The 19,924-nt window shown below is 38.9% G+C and overlaps 2 protein-coding genes across 9 annotated transcripts in view; one reads left to right on the top strand and one right to left on the bottom strand.

Moving 5' to 3' along the window:
- Positions 1-19,648, bottom strand: part of LOC309498270 (uncharacterized protein) — a 174,192-nt gene extending 154,544 nt beyond the window's left edge. Inside the window, exons 1-5 of one of the 8 annotated variants that reach the window (XM_082168866.1) lie at positions 19,455-19,648; positions 9,897-10,241; positions 9,470-9,823; positions 7,417-7,518; positions 6,056-6,394 (exon numbers count right to left, since the gene is read on the bottom strand). In XM_082168866.1, the coding sequence (XP_082024992.1) occupies positions 6,056-6,394; positions 7,417-7,518; positions 9,470-9,823; positions 9,897-10,241; positions 19,455-19,506 (1,192 nt within the window). In that variant the 5' untranslated portion in view covers positions 19,507-19,648. The remainder of the gene's footprint in view (positions 1-6,055; positions 6,395-7,416; positions 7,519-9,469; positions 9,824-9,896; positions 10,242-19,454) is intronic. The other 7 variants (XM_082168868.1, XM_082168867.1, XM_082168865.1 and 4 more) reach the window with 7 other exon arrangements.
- Positions 1-19,924, top strand: part of LOC309499294 (serine/threonine-protein kinase Nek1-like) — a 128,794-nt gene that overhangs the window by 48,237 nt on the left and 60,633 nt on the right. The gene's annotated exons all lie outside the window — the stretch shown is intronic.

Raw genomic sequence — 19,924 nt, 5'->3', positions numbered from 1 at the left:
CCGGAGCGAGGCACAGGAGACGGCTACTCGTGGGTAAAGGTTTACCTGACTTAAGATGGCTAACTTCCACAGGGAAACTTTGGCTCTGTGCCAGGCGGAGGAGAGCTAGTTCGGCTTCTTGATATTCATCTGCAGTCAGAACATCATTATCCGAGGCCGCCCCATGCAATACCTGGGCAGTAGCTTTGAGCAATTCGTCATAGGACTGGAATTGACCACTATCAGGCAACGCTGGATGTTTGTCTGGAACAGTAAACCCACAAAAAGTAGCTCGTTTCACCTCCTCGTCCTCACTCTGCAGGTGGAGAAGTGGACTCTTAGGCCACTGATCTGTGTGCAGAAGGAGAAATGGTGGACCCTGATTCCACCGGCTTGGATTGGACAACTCAGCCAGAGTTTTGCCACGTGTGATGTCGTCGGCTGGATTCGTTTTAGTATCTACATAATGCCAAGCCCCTGGGTCGGTCAATTCCTGTATCTCCGCTACTCTTGTTCCAACAAAAACCTTAAATCTACATGAGTCAGCTTGGATCCAGGTTAGCACAGTAGTTGAATCAGACCAGAGCGTGACATTCTGAATTGGAATGCTAAGCTCTGATATCAGAAGCTTAGCCAGCTGAGCTCCAGTTAAGGCAGCACACAGCTCCAAACGAGGGATTGACTGACGCTTTTTGGGGGAAACTCTTGAACGGGCAGTCAGGAAAGCTACTTCTATGTCTCCTTGGGGACTCTGTGTCCGTAGATAGGCTACAGAGCCGTAGGCTTGCTCCGAGGCATCGCAAAAGATATGGATCTCTCTCAGACATTGGGTCTTGTCTAACTCTGCAGTGACATAACACCTGGGGAGTGAGATGAGTTGGAGGTCTGGTAACTCCAATTCCCATGCCTGCCAGGCGTGGAGTAACTCACTTGGTAGTTGGGGATCATCCCATTCCCTCTTCTTGTCCCACAGGCGCTGAACTAATATTTTAGCTTGTGTAGTGTAAGGGACAATGTAACCCAATGGGTCATATTGGCTGGCCAAGACCTTGTAAATGTTGCGCATTGTGGGTACTGAGTAGTCAATGGGACGGTACTTGTATGACAGTGTGTCCGATATACAGTGCCAGTGTAGACCAAGCGTGGATTCTTGAGCATCTGGTTGACCTTGTGTCAGCCACAATGCAATGCTGGTGGACCTAGCATGAGATGGGACATGGCTCAGGACATTAGGGAAGTTACTAGCCCACTGTCTTAAATCAAACCCACCTGTTGCTAAGAGGTTTCGCAACTTTGTCACCATTGACTCTGCTTCTTCCTTGGAACTGAAACTTTGCAGGAAGTTGTCCACATAGAAGGATTTCTCAATGCTTTCACGGACATCTTCTCCTGGTTGACTATGATCCATGATGTGTTTCTGTAATGCAAATGTTGCACAACATGGACTGCATGTCGTCCCAAAGGGAAGGACTTGCCACTCATAGACTTGGGGAAGCTCTTCTCTCTTAAGATCTCTCCACAGGAAGCGTACCAGAGGGCGATCCTCTGGCAATAGACGCACCTGATGAAACATACCCCTGATGTCACTGCTCAAAGCCACGGTGTGCTCACGGAACCTTAGCAGAACTGACATCAGGGTAGGGCCTAATGTAGGACCTGGAAGTAGCAGTTGGTTCAGGTTCTTCCCTCTGTGCTGAAAGGAACAGTTGAAAACGACTCTGTTCTTTCCATTGTGCTGAGTCATATGGTGGGGGATATACCATGATTCAGTTGTCTGTTCCACCTGTTCTGGAGATATCACTGAAGCATATCCCTCCTCCTCCAACCTTTTCATCTCGGCCCTGTAAGATGCTGCTTGAGTTGGATCTTTAGCTAACCTTCTTTCTATTCCTCTGAGACAAGGCAGGGTACTCTCCTTTGGGGCTTGCAGTATGGGCATGTTCTTCACTCGAAGCAATGGAGTGGCGTATCGAGCAACTCCATCTACCATAACTCTAGTCGTCTTTGACTCGAGTAAAGCAATGGCCTCTTGATCTTGCTTGGATCGAGTAATGAGTTTCTCGCTGCGATACGGGAGCACATCTAATTGCCATAATCTCTCCACTTGATTATACAGGTCGGTAGGGGAAAAGGAAGTAGAAGTGAAGAGACACTGTTGTTCTGAGAGGCAGTGCTTAATTTCTTGAGTGGGACCCTGCAGTGTCCAACCCAGACGGGTCCTGATGGCAGCAGGTCCGTTTGGAGGGCCTAGACGAACTGGTTCAACTGGTGTAATGAGGTGTGGATAGTCAGAACCTATGAGGAGGAGTGGCTGTACGTGGTCAATCTGTTGCAGCGGTAATCCCTGTAGATGCCGATACTTGCTCTGTAACTCACTGACTGGATGTGTATGTTCAGCTAGTCCGAGTGGTTCAGCGGTAAAAGCCTTGTGTATCTTAAAGGAAATCTCAGGTTGGAAGGCAGGTGATACTGTAAAAGCCACAGCAGCCCCTTGTAGATTGTGGCGGTCTTGACGTACTGTACGTAACACCAGTTCTTCAGGCTGACCTGTCAACTTAAGTTGTTGAACTGCAGAGTGAAGGAGTATTGTACGTTCGGACCCATCATCTAGTATGGCGTAAGTTTCCAAGCAATGATTGCCATTCCTTAAGAGCACCTTACAAAGCTTTAACAAAACTTGACGACTGCCAGCGGGTCGATCTAAGTACAAGGTCTCTGTGGTGGTGTTCACTAGGCAGCTCTCAGAGGATCCAGGATCAGGAGAGTCCTTGGTCTTTGTGGTGGGCCGATTATTAACCTCATGGAGGACAAACAAGTGTCTGCCGTTACAGATCTTGCAAAGAGTTCTGAGATTACATTTTGCCGCTTGGTGCCCTCTCCCACAATGCCAACATCGATTGTTTGTTTGAATCCATTTCACTTTCTTATCTCTGCTCAACTGACTGAAACTAGAACAGCCATTCAAGTAGTGATCATGTCCATCACAATATGGACAGAAGATGTTTTTCTCCCTGGACTTAGACTCAGTATCCTTCACTGGCATGGCTCTTGAGACAGTGCATTTCTCTGTACCAAGGAATATACTTGTTGGGTTTGTTTGACGTTTCAAATCCTTACTTTGTCCCTTTCTGCTCATGGCTACTGGCTTATTCGGGGAAAGAGAGAACCTGGAATTATCTTCTTGGACCTGCAGCTCGAACTCTAGCCAGGCTGAGAAATCCAGTAATGTAGGGATAGATACTCTGTGGGGATAGATAAACCTTCTGAAGCTTGTCTGCAGATCATGTGGAAGTTTACACAATAACCTTGTTACGTGGGATCCGCACTCCAATTCAACATAACCCTTCTTGCCCAGCTGTTGAAGCATACTGACTAATGAGCGAACTCTTAATGCAAACATCCTGAAAGCTTTCACATCTCCACTGATGATGTTCGAGGCATCCATAAGTTCTGCTATTCTCTGAAGGGCCAGCTGGTGGGGTTGTCCAAACTGCTGATTAAGTGCTTCCATAGTATCTGAGAAGGGATACAATGAATTGCTGTAGGAATCTGCTATAAGCAGAGCTTCTTCCAATTTTAAGTGGTCGACAAGTATCTGAAACTTGAATCTCTCAGTGGCATCAGCTGGTAGAATATTCTCCAACGCGATTCGTAACCGAGAAAACTCTCTTGGGTCTGGCTTTACAAAGTTTGGGATGGTGGGAGCTGGTCCACGGTAAGTGCTCTCTTGGCTGGGAGGGATACGTTGCACTGTGTGACGATTGACACCTGTGATGTCATCTGTTCTGCTGTAGTGTGAGGGTCTCTGGGGGGAAGACTGTCGAGGTGAGATAGGACTGGAATAGGTCTGCTGTGAAGTCATCTCAAGCCTTTTAAGCCTCTGATCTAAGTCGGAAATGAAGTCATGTCTGACCTGATCATCTGCACCGTCACTCACTTTGTTAGGCAGCTTTGATCGAGGTAAGGGTACAGGCCTTGCTTCTTTGGCTCTTTGTGGGGGATGAAGACGAGGCTGTGGTATTGGTGAGGACATACCTGTTAAATGATGACTGGGCTGGTTACTTGCTACTAGCTGTTTCATCTGTGCTTCAAGAGCCTCATTCCTTTTTTCCAACAGTCTCATCTGTTCATTTGCAAAATGCCGCAGTTCATCATTCTCTTTTTTAAGCTGCTGAAACTCTGCTAAGACCACCAATGACAACTCAGAATGTGGAGAGGAGATTTTATGCCGCGGTTCATCTTCCCTGATAGAGCTCCATTCTAGTAGCTGCCCATGCTGAGGACTTGGTCTGTGTTCATGGTAGGTAGCAGCTATGTTGAGTGAAGCTGCTCCTGGTGGATCAGAATCTTCACTCAGTTCAGGAGAAGAAGTGTCTGCTCTGTCCTGTGACTGTAGCCTTGGGTGGTATCTGGTGACCTCAAAGTCAGATAGATAACTAGGTAGACGCACTGATCGCCTGGGTCTGACAATGGGCTCAGGAGATTGAGGTCTGGTGTCAGGATCACGCTGATACATCTTACTTGTGACAGCTCCTCAATCCGGCTCGAAGGACCACTTGTAATGAAGACTATATTATGTTCTGGTGGAGAATGAGCAGTCACAAGACGTCCGGTCAGAGACGTATATCTCTTTAATGGTAATTTGCAGCCACATTCAAACAGTAGTGTTTTGGTATATGAACGCACTCTGTAGAATCGATCTAACAAGCAGCATAACTCCATCAAACTTCTTCTGTGTATGTGCAATAGACCACGCCCCGATAGCTAGACTGTTCCGTTAATGCACGTCTTCTATATCTTAACTTAATATGTATTTAGCCACAAGGGGGCATTAGTGTCTCTTTTATAACTATAATACAGATTGGAGAGCCTTTTTAACAGTATTACTGCAAAAGATAAGAAAAAACTCAAAACACTTCCAGTATCACATCAGAAAAAGTATGTTCCATCATTACCATATCCTGCAAAAAGTGATAATGTGCGATTATTACCTTATGAATATATACTTTAACTCAAAAAAAAGTTTGGGTCAGGGATAAGATCAGTGAATTACTCTACTTTATGATGCTGAAAACCATATCACCTGATCATCTTTTTTTCTGGTTTCCTTTGCAACAAATTATATATCTTGTTAAACACTGTTACAAAGACCACTAACTCATATAAAACCCAATAGTCAAACTGCCCAACTAAAGGAAACACTGATCACTGATCACCATAATGGCAACCAAACATTTTCAATAAAATATTAATATCTAAACCTCTGTTAATTCTCAGAAAGAACTTCTGCAGATGAATGGCAGAAATAAAGTCAAACTGTTTAGTAATAAGTGAAGCTGGTAATGCTGTTTGTGGAGTTGTTTAATCCTCCTCTGCTGAGATCTTCACAGATTTAATGTCTTTTTTTATCTTCAGTTGATTTCGTCTAAAGGTCCTTGCACACTGAGTTTTTCGTATCTGTGATTCAGTGGCTCTGAATTGTCAAAAAAAAAAAAAAAAAAAAAAAAAAAAAAAATGCTTGATACCGATGCAAAAAATGCACAAAATCGAACCCGATCCAAAAAAATATGATGACGGACTAAAGTTTTGGAGGCAGTGTGTAAACATGATTGACATAATGAGGATATTTTGGGGATATTTAATTTAATTTGATCAATCAATAAATTCCTCTTGAAACAAACTTTGTTGTATTATTTTAATTTAATACTGTGAAGCTGCTTTGATACAATCTGTATTGTGAAAAGCGCTATACAAATAAACTTGACTTGACTTGACTTGAGGATGTATCTATTTTTTAATGTGCAAAAATTTTGGAAGGAAATTTCGGACTCTGCATAGCCAAGGGCACAATTAAGGCTGTGGCTGAAGTCAGTTGTAGTCCTTGTTTCTCTTTTTTCTGTTCTTGTTGTTTCTCTTTAACTTTAACTCTGATTCAGTTACTTTAACACTCTTTAGAGTGGGAACATATGCACTCTGAGCAGAGTTAATTTAACTCTAGGGACTTTTCTGTGTATGTACTGTATTGTTGATTAACTATTAAGAGTCGAGTTCGATTTGTTTGTATCGGTTTACTTACTCAGAACCACATCTGTCTTGGCTGAAAACACACAATCCCTCTTGTTGTAAACAGTACATGTGTATTCTCCTTCATCTTCAGCTCCCAGATCATCCAGACGGAGGGAGAAGTTTCCATGTTTAATGTGTTCAGTAAAGAAATGAGCTCTATCCTGATAATCCTGCTGCTGTTTCTCTGCTCCATCTTCATACAGATGAACTAAAGTCTCTGAGTTTCTTCTAGTTCTTTTCCATTCCACCTTCAGATCTTCAGTTAGTAAGTTTGGAGGAACATGACAGGGGATAACCACTGAAACTCCCAGATAAACATTAAGGTTGCCAGATTTTTGCACAATCAAACCTGAGAAGGAAAGGACATTTCATTTCCAATGTGAGGTATATGCTGAGGAATAATAACCTCACTATCAGCCTCTGTCTAGGCTGTTTAAATCACAGTAAATACAGCGGTAACACTTTATAATAATGGTCCGTCATTAATAAGTAACTATGCAGGAAGTAACGCAGGACTAATGAGTAGTTCTACATTAACACTTCAGCTACTGCTATTAACTAATATAGAAACAAGCTTAACTAATCAGTAAGTAATCTCAAATTTAGGCATTTATTGATTAGGTAATCAATAATTTTAATGAGGTTATAACCTCATTAATAACCGTCAACTAAAAGAATTACCAAATAATTAATAATCACAACATTAACGTGTCTGAGATGTGTGCAGTTGTCTTTATTTTACTTTAAAGATGGTCATAAAATGCATCACTTATTACTCCAGTGATCTGGACCATTATTTTGAAATGAAAAAATAAAATAAAAAAATGCATGAATGTGACAATGACAAATCAGAATAATGATGCTGATTGATGCTCTCAGAATCACAATAACACACTTCACAAAAATATTCAATATTCAACGAAAATAGAATAATCTTTTCCCCCATTACCATACACAATATTGATGAGCAATCTGCATATAGGTAGATTTGGCTATAGTTTTCCTGAGTTTAGCTACTAGTAACACAATTTGATGATATAAATTCAACAATACTTTAACAGCTGCTACCACAAATTTCTTAATGTTTTATAATTTATGTCTTATCCTCATCTTGGTGTTGTATTTGTCGAAATATTAATAACTACTCAAATGAATTAAACTCGTCATCTAAAACTAACTTTTGACTTCTTGACTTTTTCTAAACTGTAAATATCTCCATATTAAAATCAGCAGCAACTGTTTGATTTACCATCCTTTCACACTCAATAAAGATTCATTATTATGATGATGTTATTATTATTATTATTAGGTTTAAAACTCATTTCCCACTGAATCACAGTAAATCAGAATATGTTCCTGTTATAATTGTACCTTTAGTTTGAGATCTGCAGTAGATCAGATAGCAGAGCAGAAGTGCAGATCCAGATGCAGAGATACAGAGAATCAGCATTATTATGTGTAGAGTAGAGAAACCTGTCAAACACACACACTTATTGGACAATGCTGTTATTGTGCAAAGTTTCTTGTATATATTGCACAAAATTTGTCCCTAAGAAATGATTAAGAAGGAACACACACATATTCAGCTAAAGGAGTTATAATAGTTATAATAATATAAAAAGGAGTTTTATAGCTCATTCCACTGGCCATAAGGAAAACCTATAAGACTTCACAAATCGTTACAAATTCTGTTGGCATGCCTCAAGTGTCACGGTGTGGGTTTTGTCTTGTCTGTCACGTGATTCCCTGTTTGTCATGTGATCCTGCCATGTGTCTTGTCATTTTGTTAATTGTTTGCTCATTGTCTACAGGTGTCTCGGATTTACCACGCCCCCTTGTTATCTTGTTTAGCTTGTCTGCTTGTGTATTTATACCTCTGTGTTTCAGTTGTGGTTTGTCGGTCGTTGAAGTTGTTTGCTGTTCTTTGTAACTGTTCCTGAGTTCCTTGTTCTGAGTTCTGTTGTTCGCCCTGTTTGTTTTCATTAAATTTAGTACTTGCATTTGGATTCTCTCCGCTTTATTTCTGCCTCATCGTCACATCAAGGTTCAATATTGGGTCCTATGGTCTTCTCACATATGAATTATTGCTTTACCAGCTAGATGCAGACAGGTTGGACTACATTACAACCAATAGAAAGACTCAATAAGCAAGCTTTAAAAAAATATTGGACAAAAGGTCCAATTTAAATCATCATTGTAACATTTTTAACTAAATATTATATTTTAAACTGGGAAAATATGAATAAATTTGCAGATAATTTACTTGTGTATAAAATTCTGCATGATATGGCTCCATAATAAACACATGTGTCTTGTTGCAGTAACTGGCGTGGAGAAACCGGATAAAAGCCCCCGGGAAACAGGGAGATGAAGAGACTGGACTGAGGACTCGTGTGAGCTGAGAATGGTTGGCTGCTGTGAACGGAGATGCTGATTGCTTTGATTTAAAGTGAACGTTTGTGGAAGCGTGTTGTAATGGTTCAGTTTAATTGTAAGGAAAGTTTGATTTGGTTATATGTTGACCTTTAAGCGCCCTCTTGAGGATTGTGGATGGTAACTTTCGTATGACTTGTGTTGAGTTGAGTTCATTGTGAAGTGTCACGGCTGAAGAGCGGCTCGTACGGTGAAGTCGAGGCCTGCATAAGGCTGTAAGTCACTATTATTTATTTGTAATAGAAATATAATGTTTAGTAGGTTTAAGATGGTTGTCAGTAAATTCATTAATCTAGAGATGCAAATGTTGCTAAAAACAAAACGTAAAGTGACATGCAGAGCATGAGCATTAGTCAGTGACATATGCTAGCGATCTTTTGTTATGATTGTTAGGCTAATTTGGATTCTGTGATTACAAGCTATTACCTAAAACAAGGAATATAATTAACAAACACACATGACAATGTGACATTTAATGCTTAATGTGTTCATTTAATGTTTCATTTGAATGCTTTTTAGGCAGTAAATACTGTTCAGTCATCTATGCACTTTGAATTCTAATGGCTGTATTTTCTATGTCTGTTTACAGTTTTACAATGTTAAAGTTAAACGAGAAAATATTCACAGACATCCCAAGTCTCCCGGAAGTTCCGGGAGTCTCCCGCATATTGATAGCGGCTCCCTGATGCCCGCAAATCAGTTAAAATCTCCCGGAAGCAAGAGCGTGCAAGCGTAGCGCGCGCACGGCAGAGAGAGGGAGCGAGAGACCTTGCGTGTGGACGCTAGTGTGCGTGTGTGTCGCGGGATTTTATCTCTACTCTCGAACCGAATTAATCAGACCCCCAACCCCCCCAAATTGTTTGTTTATTGAAAAAGACATAATAAAAGTCAGCTGACCCTGTCTTCTTCCTTCTATGTTCTGAACATTGCTACATGGATGTAAATAATTAACTAAATTACACTTGTGTATTAGTTTTTTTTTATGACTCACCCAGTTTCTCCAGCACTACAGTTGCATTGGCTGAATCTCTTCCAGCAAACACTTGACACATGTAAACCCCTTTATCCTCAGTTCTGACGCTCAGTCGGACAGAGAAGTTTCCTTTGGGGATTTCAGCAGTGAAGAACTCAACTCTGTCTCGGTATCGCTCGTCTGATGAATCTGGAAAAGCCTTGTTGTTTTGGTAGAGCAGAACCAGAATGTCTTCATCTTCATCGGTTTTCTTCCATGAAACCTGTTCAAAGTCTTCAGGTGTGATGTGAGAGTCTACAGAGCAGTTCAGAGTGATGTCTTCTCCCACAGACGCAGATATGGGTCGATCTGATCCTGAGACTAGCAAACGCTCTGAAAGAACAAACTGTGTAAATATCACATACACTCAAAGTATTTCTGAAGATCCATTTCAGTTCAGACTCACCAACATCTTTTATCTGAACCTCAGTCTCTCCAGACTCCTTCTGAGTGTGAACTGTACATGTGTATTCTCCTTTATCTTCAGCTCTCAGATTGTCCAGACGGAGGGAATAGTTTCCATGTTTAATCTCCTCAGTAAAGAAATGAGCTCTATCCTGATAATCCTGCTGCTGTGTCTCTGGTCGACTCTCACCATCTTGAAACAGATGAACTAAAGTCTCTGAGTCTGTCCTTCTCCATTCCACTTCCAGATCCTCCATTAGTAAAGGTTCATCAACATAACAGGGCAGAATCACTGAAGATCCCAGAGGAGCAACCAGAGGACCAGAGGGACCGTGCACAGCCAACCCTGAAAACAATGATTTTCCCATAGAAAGGGAAAGAGAAAAGTGAGATAAAGCTGGTTTTGTAGTCAAAAACCGATAATGACATTTTTAGCTGTCGAAATTTTCATCCCTATTTTTATGTCATGTATTGTAAAATGATGTACTTTATTTTCAAGAGAAAGCACTGAATTCCTCCGTATTTTTCTCCTTTTACCCAATGCCAAGCACATACTGCACGATTTTACCCCAGACTTTCACCCGCCGAACATTTTGTGGAAATTGCCAACAAATGCCTGAAATCTGAGGCAAATCAGTGCTCGTTTACATGAGTGACATTCGCATAATGTGTGCTATCAAAGACCAATCTAAGAGAAGCTTCTAGAAATAGAGTATCTTGCACTATATGTTTACCACTAGGGTATGTTGATGGCCTTTTATTCTTCTATACTAACTTACGTCACAGACTACGATTCAATAAGTATCATCATCGTACATTCTACATACACATCGTATCTAAGTTTATTTCATGAATACAGTGATTTGTAATGATCTTATAGGATTGACGTATAGTACAGTCTGTTGCAGGCATAAGGCAGTGTCTGAGGTCAGTTGTAGTTCTCTTTATTGTGTTCTTGTTCATCTTTCCTTCAGTGATTCTGCTTGTTGACAGCAGGTGTTCATCACTAATGCTCAATCATCACTTAATTACTGCTTTAAGTCCACTCTTGAATGGTCTTAGGCCTTGTCCACACAGAGACGCATTTCGCTAGCCTGGCAAGCCAGACCTACATCAAGATGTCAGGTCTGGCAACTCACCATAGACACGGCTCAATCCGAGGGGCGGGATAAATGGCTGTCTTTCAAATTCCCTCTGCACGCAATAGGACAGCGCTTCAACCAACCAGAGTGTTTTCCCAACAGAGACGCTAACGTTAGTTGATAGATTCAACTTTTGCCATATCTGGCCGGCAAAACTACGAACACAACTTCCTTTATTTTAAGAATGACTTAAGTGCCGTTATTTGCTCTTTTCTCAAAGAAAAACTTAACTCCAAGTCCTCCAGAGTCGCAGCCAAAGCCAATTCGACAGACTGTTCTCCAGCAGAAGCCGCCATTCTTTGTTTTCAAGTAGCAGGGAACCGTCCCAACTCTGTCGTCATATGTTAAGCCCGCCCCGCCTACTCTATACACGACGTGATTGGCCTGACCCAATTTAGGTTTTTGCAGCTCGAAAGTCAATGGAGAGTTGCTAGACTACCCTGGCTGCAAAATACATTTTGCTGCCGCTAGGGTGCGTCTAGATTTCTAGGCTAGCGTTTTGCTGTATATGTAAACAATCTTGTATCGTATCTGCATTTCTTCCAGGCGGATCTGGGGCCTCATTTATAAACGTTGCGTACGCACAAAAGAAGGCGTACGCCGCTCTCTACGCAATAATTGGTATTTATAAAAAGCAAACTTGACGGGAAAATGTGCGGTCCTTCACGCAAGCTCTGACCCAGGCGTACGCACAAAAACGGGTGAAATGAGAAATGGCGACACCGTCGGCAGAGGGAAGAAACACGTGAAAGTGTGTGAAACTGTAGACCGTTGTGTAAAAGAACTGGCAATACTGCCTCTCATAAATAACATGAAGACTTCACAAAGCAAGTCTTACAATTAACAGCCGACACGAATACCCGTTTGATCGATCTGCAGTGTAAAACAAACAAAATCAAACGAAGATTACAACAGAAATGCAAATGAACACATATTTGCAAAAAGAAAAGTGAAATATGTTCTGCAATAATATTGGCATGTTATGCAATTCATCCTCATAACACATCTGTAGCTTGTCAGATGCAATCAAATGGATGGTAATAAAATGCCATGATGCCATCACAATGCGTAATGACGTAATGAAAGTTACGTTTCTTGGTTTTCCTCTCTGTGTTTGCCATGATTTCGCAATCGATGAATATTAACTTGTGGGCGTTTCACGGACTATTTATGGGCAACTATGGGCGTGACATGAAGCCGCAAAAGCTGCGCTACATTTAGAATTGATTGTGATTTATTAAGGGAAAACTGCGTAGGATGTGCGTGCGCACGGTTTTATAAATCCGAATATTTCTGTGCGTACGCATGTCCTATGTTTCATCCGTACGCCACTTCTGACGCAAATCCTACGCAAAGTTTTATAAATGAGGCCCCTGGTGTTTTGGGAGCCTGAAATCACTATTATTTGGAACCGGGTCCAATTGGATAAATCTGAAAACGACACCCTTGCGTTTTCGTGTGAACAGCCAATCGGTATATTTTGTGAAACGTTGATGTCATCACCCCACGTGTCGACTCTAGTCAGATAGTCAGACACGCTACGTCACGCATCAGCAACAACTGCGACTGCGACTACATACTTGTGTTCGTGCTGCAGAAGATATGAACCTCTTTTATTTATTTATTTATTCATTATTTACTTTAATGTATTTTTATTAGATTTCTTTATTCTATTTCTTAATTTATTTATATTTTCTTTCTTATGCTATGATGCTTGTCTGTTGTCTGATTAAGATATTTCATATTTTGTACCAGGCCATTTATGGTTGTTTATAGTGTTCAATCAATTTTTTGGTAAAAGAGAAGAAAAAAAAAGAGGAAGCCACTGAGCCTATTATTATTATATATTGCGCTTACGGTTTATGCACATGCTGCAAGTCTTCTTCTCCATATTTAGTGTATCTCTGTGGCAGAATTACAGCGCCACATACTGGTCTGGCATGTATACTACATCGTTTTGAGTCAGTTTCAGCGGTTTCATGTGTGCGGATATTTCTTGAGTTGACGGCGTGTTTACAGATTTTTTTTAGAACGAGGAAAAAAAAAGATTGGATAGGAAACGCTCTGGCTTTATGTGGATGTGGTCTCAGTCTTAGTCTTAGTCTTGGTTTTGATCTTGGTCTTCTTGACTACACATATGTCATCTATTATCTCAAACAATGGGTCTCAATCTCTAATAATTTCTAATAATATTCGTATGCATACGCACAAGAAAACTTCTCATGAAAAAATGGCACCTAATTCACAACACGTGTGTTTGCACATTCATTTGTTCTTGAGAAGTTTAACTCAAATGGACAAATTCCCATGGTTATCTGTGTCAAATTAAATTCTTTTTTTTTTTTTTTTTACATTTTACAAGCTAATGTTGTTTATGAATCATTGACAGAAATTCTTTCACTTTCATTGTTGTAGAAAAACAGGTTGTAAACACAGGATCAAATCAGGATAACCAGGAAATATAACCTGAGAAAAAATATTGAAGTACAACACAGACTGACTTCAACAGGACACCAAACCAACCTTAACCTTAACCAAACTTAACCAACGTTAATCAAATGTAAAGATCCTGTATTTGAGCTTGTTTTTTGTCTAGATTCCAGTTCACTCTGGACCTTCAGCTTCAAGAGGTGCATCATGGGAAGCATTTAAACACTGCTTTTAAAAATATATTTTTTTAGTTGCAAAAATAAATGCATATTTGTGCCTTTAATTGTGTGCCTTTTCACCAGGATTAGGATAAAGAGAAAAAAAAAAAAGTATAAACCATCAGATATTATTAGAATGATAACCACAAATATAAGCATAAGCAGGTCCATGTTCAGTTATGATAAATTATCATAATCTCTTTGGCTCGTCAAGTCAAAAAGTTTTATAAGAGATAATTCTGGTGCATTCAGAAATGCTGAAACTTGATATTTACTTTACCGTGAAACTGCATTAATCCAGACAAACCGGTTCTGATTAAGTTGGAAAAACATCACTACTATAAAAAAAAATTAAAAGCATCTCTAAAGGAAGTCGGCACCAGAGCATATGAACTATATCTATTAAAGTCGCATTCTGGCTTCCGCTTCAGTTAAAATCACGTTCACTTAAATAAAATATTTAAATATATGTGTAGCAGGTTTGTATTAAAAACATTTATTTTGTGATTCCACTTGCCATGACCATTGCTGGGTTTTCCTCATTCTTCCCAGTCTGTGTGAGTATTCACAGCGGTGGGTTTAGTTTACGTGCTGATTTAATGAGGCCGTATTTCTTGTCACTGATTGTATGTTATACTTGTATAATTGTCACGTTAAGTCCCCCTGTGATTGACACACATATGTTTCATTGAGTATTTTCTTTCTTTAAGTGGTTTTCTTTACCACTGGGCAGACAATATAGCCTAGAAATCTACACGCACCCTAGCGGCAGCAAACTGTATTTTGCAGCCAGGGTAGTCTAGCAACTCTCAATAGACCTTCTAGCTGCAAAAACCTAAATTGGGTCAGGCCAATCACGTCGTGTATAGAGTAGGCGGGGCGGGCTTAACATATGACGACAGAGTTGCGACGGTTACCTGCTACTTGAAAACAAAGAATGACGGCTGCTGATGGAGAACAACGGTCTTTCGAATCGGCTTTGTCCGCGACTCTGGAGGACTTGGAGTTAAGTTTTTCTTTGAGAAAAGAGCAAAGAACGGCACTTAAGTCATTCTTAAAAAAAGGAAGATGTGTTTGTAGTTTTGCCGGCCAGATATGGCAAAAGTTGAATCTATCAACTAAGCTCCGCTGTTGGGAAAACGCTCTGTTTGGTTGAAGCACTGTCCTATTGCGTGCAGAGGGAATTTGAAAGACAGCCGTTTATCCCGCCCCTCGGAGTGAGCATATCTATGGTGAGTTTCCAGACCTAACATCTTGATGTAGGTCTGGCTTGCCAGGCTACAGACAATACCGAAATTCTTTAAATCCCAACAGAACATTAAACACTAACAGATCTCTCAATATCTCAGTAGAAATCACCAATATCTGCCTTATGATTGGACACACACACACACACACACACACACACACACACATATATATATATATATATATATATGTATATATATATACACAGTCAGGGCCGGATTAACCATTAGGGCAACTGGGCACTTGCCCAGGGGCCCATGAGATCTAGGGAGCCCTGACAGGTAGGAAATTCACAGAAATTTAATAAAGTTATCAAACTCTTTTCAGTCTTCACTGCATAAACTGCTACGCGGGTTCACAAAGACTTTCCTCCCTCCCCGCTGAACGCCAGCGATTACTAATTAGTGAAATGCACTCGTGAAATGGTTGAGCGTGGTAAAGTTCGTTTCAGGCTCGATATTAGCCGGACATTTGTTCTATAGGGTCGGTAGTCTAACAAAGATATCAATAGCAAGATTAGTTTTAACATTATGTGACCATTGTATATCAACATGATGAAATATTCGTTAAAAATCATTTGTGCATTAATGCTGCATAATTATACCTGAGAATGCTTTGACGTGTTTCCACAGCGCACGATGCTTAAGGGAACGTCTGCCAATTCCACCAACTGCGTTAAACGTAGTCTATAATTTGTATTATTTAAAATTACTTTTAACATTTAAAAACAGACGTTTTCAAATCCCAAAGCTTGCAGAAGGTTCCTAATGGCAATTCCTGGTATAGCCTTGAGTAAATTAACATGTCTAAGAAAATGATTCATAAAACATATAAATATCAGTTGAGCCTATGTTTACTTTCGTCACTGACACAGACGAAAATGAAAAGACTATCAGTCAAAGTTCAGCTTTAGGAGGGGTAGAAATAGGCCAGGATAAGAATACTGAGAGAGTAAGAAATATGAAGATGAGGAGAGAGCAGATATTGACAAATAATCGAATGACAAGGTTTTAAAGCTAGCCTATTTCTTATAATTTTTTGGCCTTCAAAAGTCCTAAATTGCACATATGTAGGTCAGAGAAATCCAAATTTTCTCGGGGGACCATGCCCCCGAACCCCCCTAACTACGGGGGGCCTTGAGTCTTGTTGCCCAGGGCACAGGAAATTGTTAATCCGGCCCTGTACACAGTGTATATATATATATATACAGTGTGTGTGCACTCTCAGAAAAAAAAAAAAAAGTACAAAACTGTACCTTTTAGGGTACAAGTGACCATCACTGGTGTGGTACCCTGAAGGGTACACTTTTGTACCTTTAATGCGAGGTACAAAAGTGTACCTTATAACTGTGTACCATTTAAGGGGCAATTTTGTACCCCAAGGAACGATTGTGCATACTGCAATAAAAGCACAAAATTATATCTTATTAAAGCAGCAGGTTGAGACAAGAATTGTTAATCGCACATAAAGGCTCATCATACATTACTCAGCAAATATAATTAGAGTTATGAAAAAGTCCTTTAAAACAGTAACGCCTGCCAAGACGTCCACTGAGGAGCCAGAATGAAAGTTTTTATGACGTCTTTTTTTGACGTGTTCGGCACGTCCGATATAGACGTTCATCGAACTTTCGTACAAGATTAAAAACTAGTACAAATGTGGCCATTGTGGACATATTTTCAACATCTTTGGATCATGAGAGAAACCAGATCTGAAGGAAATACTGTATGGCTCAGGCACTTGTACTGCCCTTAATCACAGACATAAAATACAGATACTTTGACTATTTCTGTTAGACATCTACAGAAGATCTTAGTGAGAGTTAACAGAGGTTTAGATGTTGATATTTGTTTCATTTGAAGTGTCACCATTGTGGTGAGCAGTGTTTGCTTTAGTTGGCTCTTGGTCCCCGTTATCCTTGCGTTAGCTTTTTCTTTGACTGCTTTATCTGTGTGTTTTTAAAACACCATTTTTGTGGCAGAGATAGCCAAGAAAAATTTAGATCAGCAGTCCTTGTTGATTTGACAAAATCATCACAAAACAAGCATCTAATGTTGTCAGATACAGTTTGGCATTTATAGCCGCCCACTTTGTGGAACTACATTATTGGCACCAATAGCATTTAAATTATAACTTATTTAGCGGCGGATCTAAAGGATGTGCACACAATGTTTTGAGCAAGAGTATCATTTAGTCACACACAGACAACAATGGTGACAATAAAAAAAAAGGTTTATGCTGCAATGCATGATAAAAAAAAAAAGTACTTTCATAGTACAAAACCCACCTTCAAATAAATGATCATTTTAATGCTATTGGTGCTAATATTGTAGTTCCACATGGTTAGCAGTTATAAATGCCAAATATACAGTCAAAAGTTTAAACACAACATTAAGTGCTCGTACAAGGAGCTGATGACAGCGGAGCTTACTTTATCGGCTATCTCTGCCACAACAAGTGTGTTTTACAAACACACAGTTACAGCAGCCAAAAAAAAGCTAACACAAGAAGAACGAGGAACAAGAGCCCAACTAAAGCAAACACTGATCACCACAATGGTGACTTAAAATTAAACAAATATCAACATCTAAACCTCATCTAAACAATGTAAGGAAATTACATTGAAATAAACATGAGTTTTAATAAATGATGTTGAAAATATGTCCACAATGGCCACATTTGAACTAGTTTTTAACCTTGTACGAAGGTTTGATGAACGTCTAAATCAGACGTGCAGAACAGGTTAAAAAAAAGACGTAATAAAAACGTACATTCTAGCCCCTCAATGGACGTCTTTTCAACATATGACTTTTGTGACAAAGACGTTGAAAAGACGTCTTTTGGACATCATTTTGCATAGTGGTGGACTTTTAAAATCGAAAAGTCATTTTTATTATTTTTAATATCATCAAGTGTGTTTGTAACAATGCATTAAATATTCGTGCTGAAGAGAACTTCTGTGCTGTCCATTTTACTTTAATTAGTAATCACTTGATTTTCCGTTTGAGGGCCGTTTATAATTTGAGTCGGAGCGTTGCGTTGGGGAAGACTTGTGCGGCCTAACAAAATATCACAATCCCAACGGCAGGACATTTTTGGACTCAAAGTGTAAAAACTGAGATAACCACAAATTACAATGACTAGCCCTGGAAATATATATAAATAATAGTGTTTGCCAGTTTTTATTTAAAAAATAAGGAATGAAAGGCTAAAGTATGAAAGTTTATAGTCCATGGATAAAGGCCGTTGTCACACCGAGAAGAATCCTTGAGAAAAGCCTGTTTAATTCATTTTTTTATTATTATTCAAAAGGTACAAAAATGGACCTTTCACATCAAAAACTAAAAATCTGTACCTTTATAAGTCGTTTTGGGAACATAATTGTACCCTAAGGACCTATTGTGTACCTTTAAAGGTACAGTTGTATGTTTTGTACCCATAGGAACAAAATTGTACCTTCACTGTACCTTTTTTCTAAGAGTATGTGTGTGTGTGTATATATATATATATATATATATATTAGGGCTGTCAAAAGATTAATCGCGATTAATCGCATCCAAAATAAAAGTTTGTTTTTAATAATATATGTGTGTGTACTGTGTATAATTAAATTTGTATATATAAATACACACACATGCATGTATATATTTAAGAAAAATGTGTTATTTATATATATAAAAAATATATTTATATATAATATAAACTATATAAATATATATACAGTATATGTATGCAAATATTTCTTAAATATATACATGCATGTGTGTGTATTTATATACAAAATAATTATACACAGTACACACACATATATTATGTAAACACAAACTTTTATTTTGGATGCGATTAATCGCGATTAATCTTTTGACAGCACTAATATATATATATATATATATATATATATATATATATATATATATATATATATATATATATATATATATATATACTGTATATATATGGCTTTAATTCTGATTTATTTCTCTCAGTTAATATATATATATTAACTAGAGAAATAAATCAGAATTAAAGCCGTAGGTACGAATCTCATAATCATCGTCATCATCATCATCATCATCATCGTCATCTCAAGTAAATTAACCTACAAAACTACTGAGAGCTTAAGACATCAAACAAAGTCATGTTGAAAATGACAAGTAAATCAGGAGGGATTCATCTAAATGTGCTCTTAATATTTACTAATTATAACACATGATTTTACACACTATTGAAGGAGGACACATGATGATGTTTTTTCTTCACTATCAGGTACAAATAATACATTTTAAATAGAAAATAAATGAAACATTTTGTAAAGAAATCCATATGTAGGCACAAACTCATTTCAAGCGTTTTAGCAGAAGCCTCTACCAGCAAAAACTGATTTTTAAGATCATGAGCAACATAAATTCAGTCAAATGTGTCCAAAACTGATACTGTAAGTTTGCAGATATTTTAAATTGGACATAATAAACAATCTGCCTTGCCAGATTTAACTTGAAGAGAGAAAAACAATGTACAAACCATCCGAAATAACTGGAATCACAGTCAGAGAAATGAACATTAGCAGGTCCATGTTCAGCTGAAGTTATGATCATCTCCCTGGATCGTCAAAGTGAAATCTGTAAGAGATCTGGTGCATGAAGGCAGTGTGTTTAAACTTGTATGGCTTTCTTCCTTGTTTTTGACAAATAGATTAGAAACTGGAGCTCTTCCAGATAAACCGGTTCTGATTAAATGGAGTAAAAAAAAGTGGAAATAATAATTTAATAAAAGCTTCTGTAAATGGAGTATAATCTGAAACTGCATGTTTTTAAAAGATCAAGAAATGAGCAGAACTTTTACCCTAAATTAAAATTGTGTTAAATGTGTTATTTTAATGAAATAATGTTACATTATTCTGCTGACTGGATGCTTACTTTGAAAGGTGTGTTTCTGACTGCAAAGACGACTCGTACTTGAGCTTTACTTTACATGTTATTGTTCTCGTCGAC

This window comes from Leuciscus leuciscus (assembly GCF_965113295.1).
Source record: "Leuciscus leuciscus genome assembly, chromosome: 1".
NCBI classification, from domain to species: domain Eukaryota; kingdom Metazoa; phylum Chordata; class Actinopteri; order Cypriniformes; family Leuciscidae; genus Leuciscus; species Leuciscus leuciscus.
The sequence above is the reverse complement of the archived record's forward strand: the minus strand, read 5'-3'. Positions and strand labels throughout refer to the sequence as shown.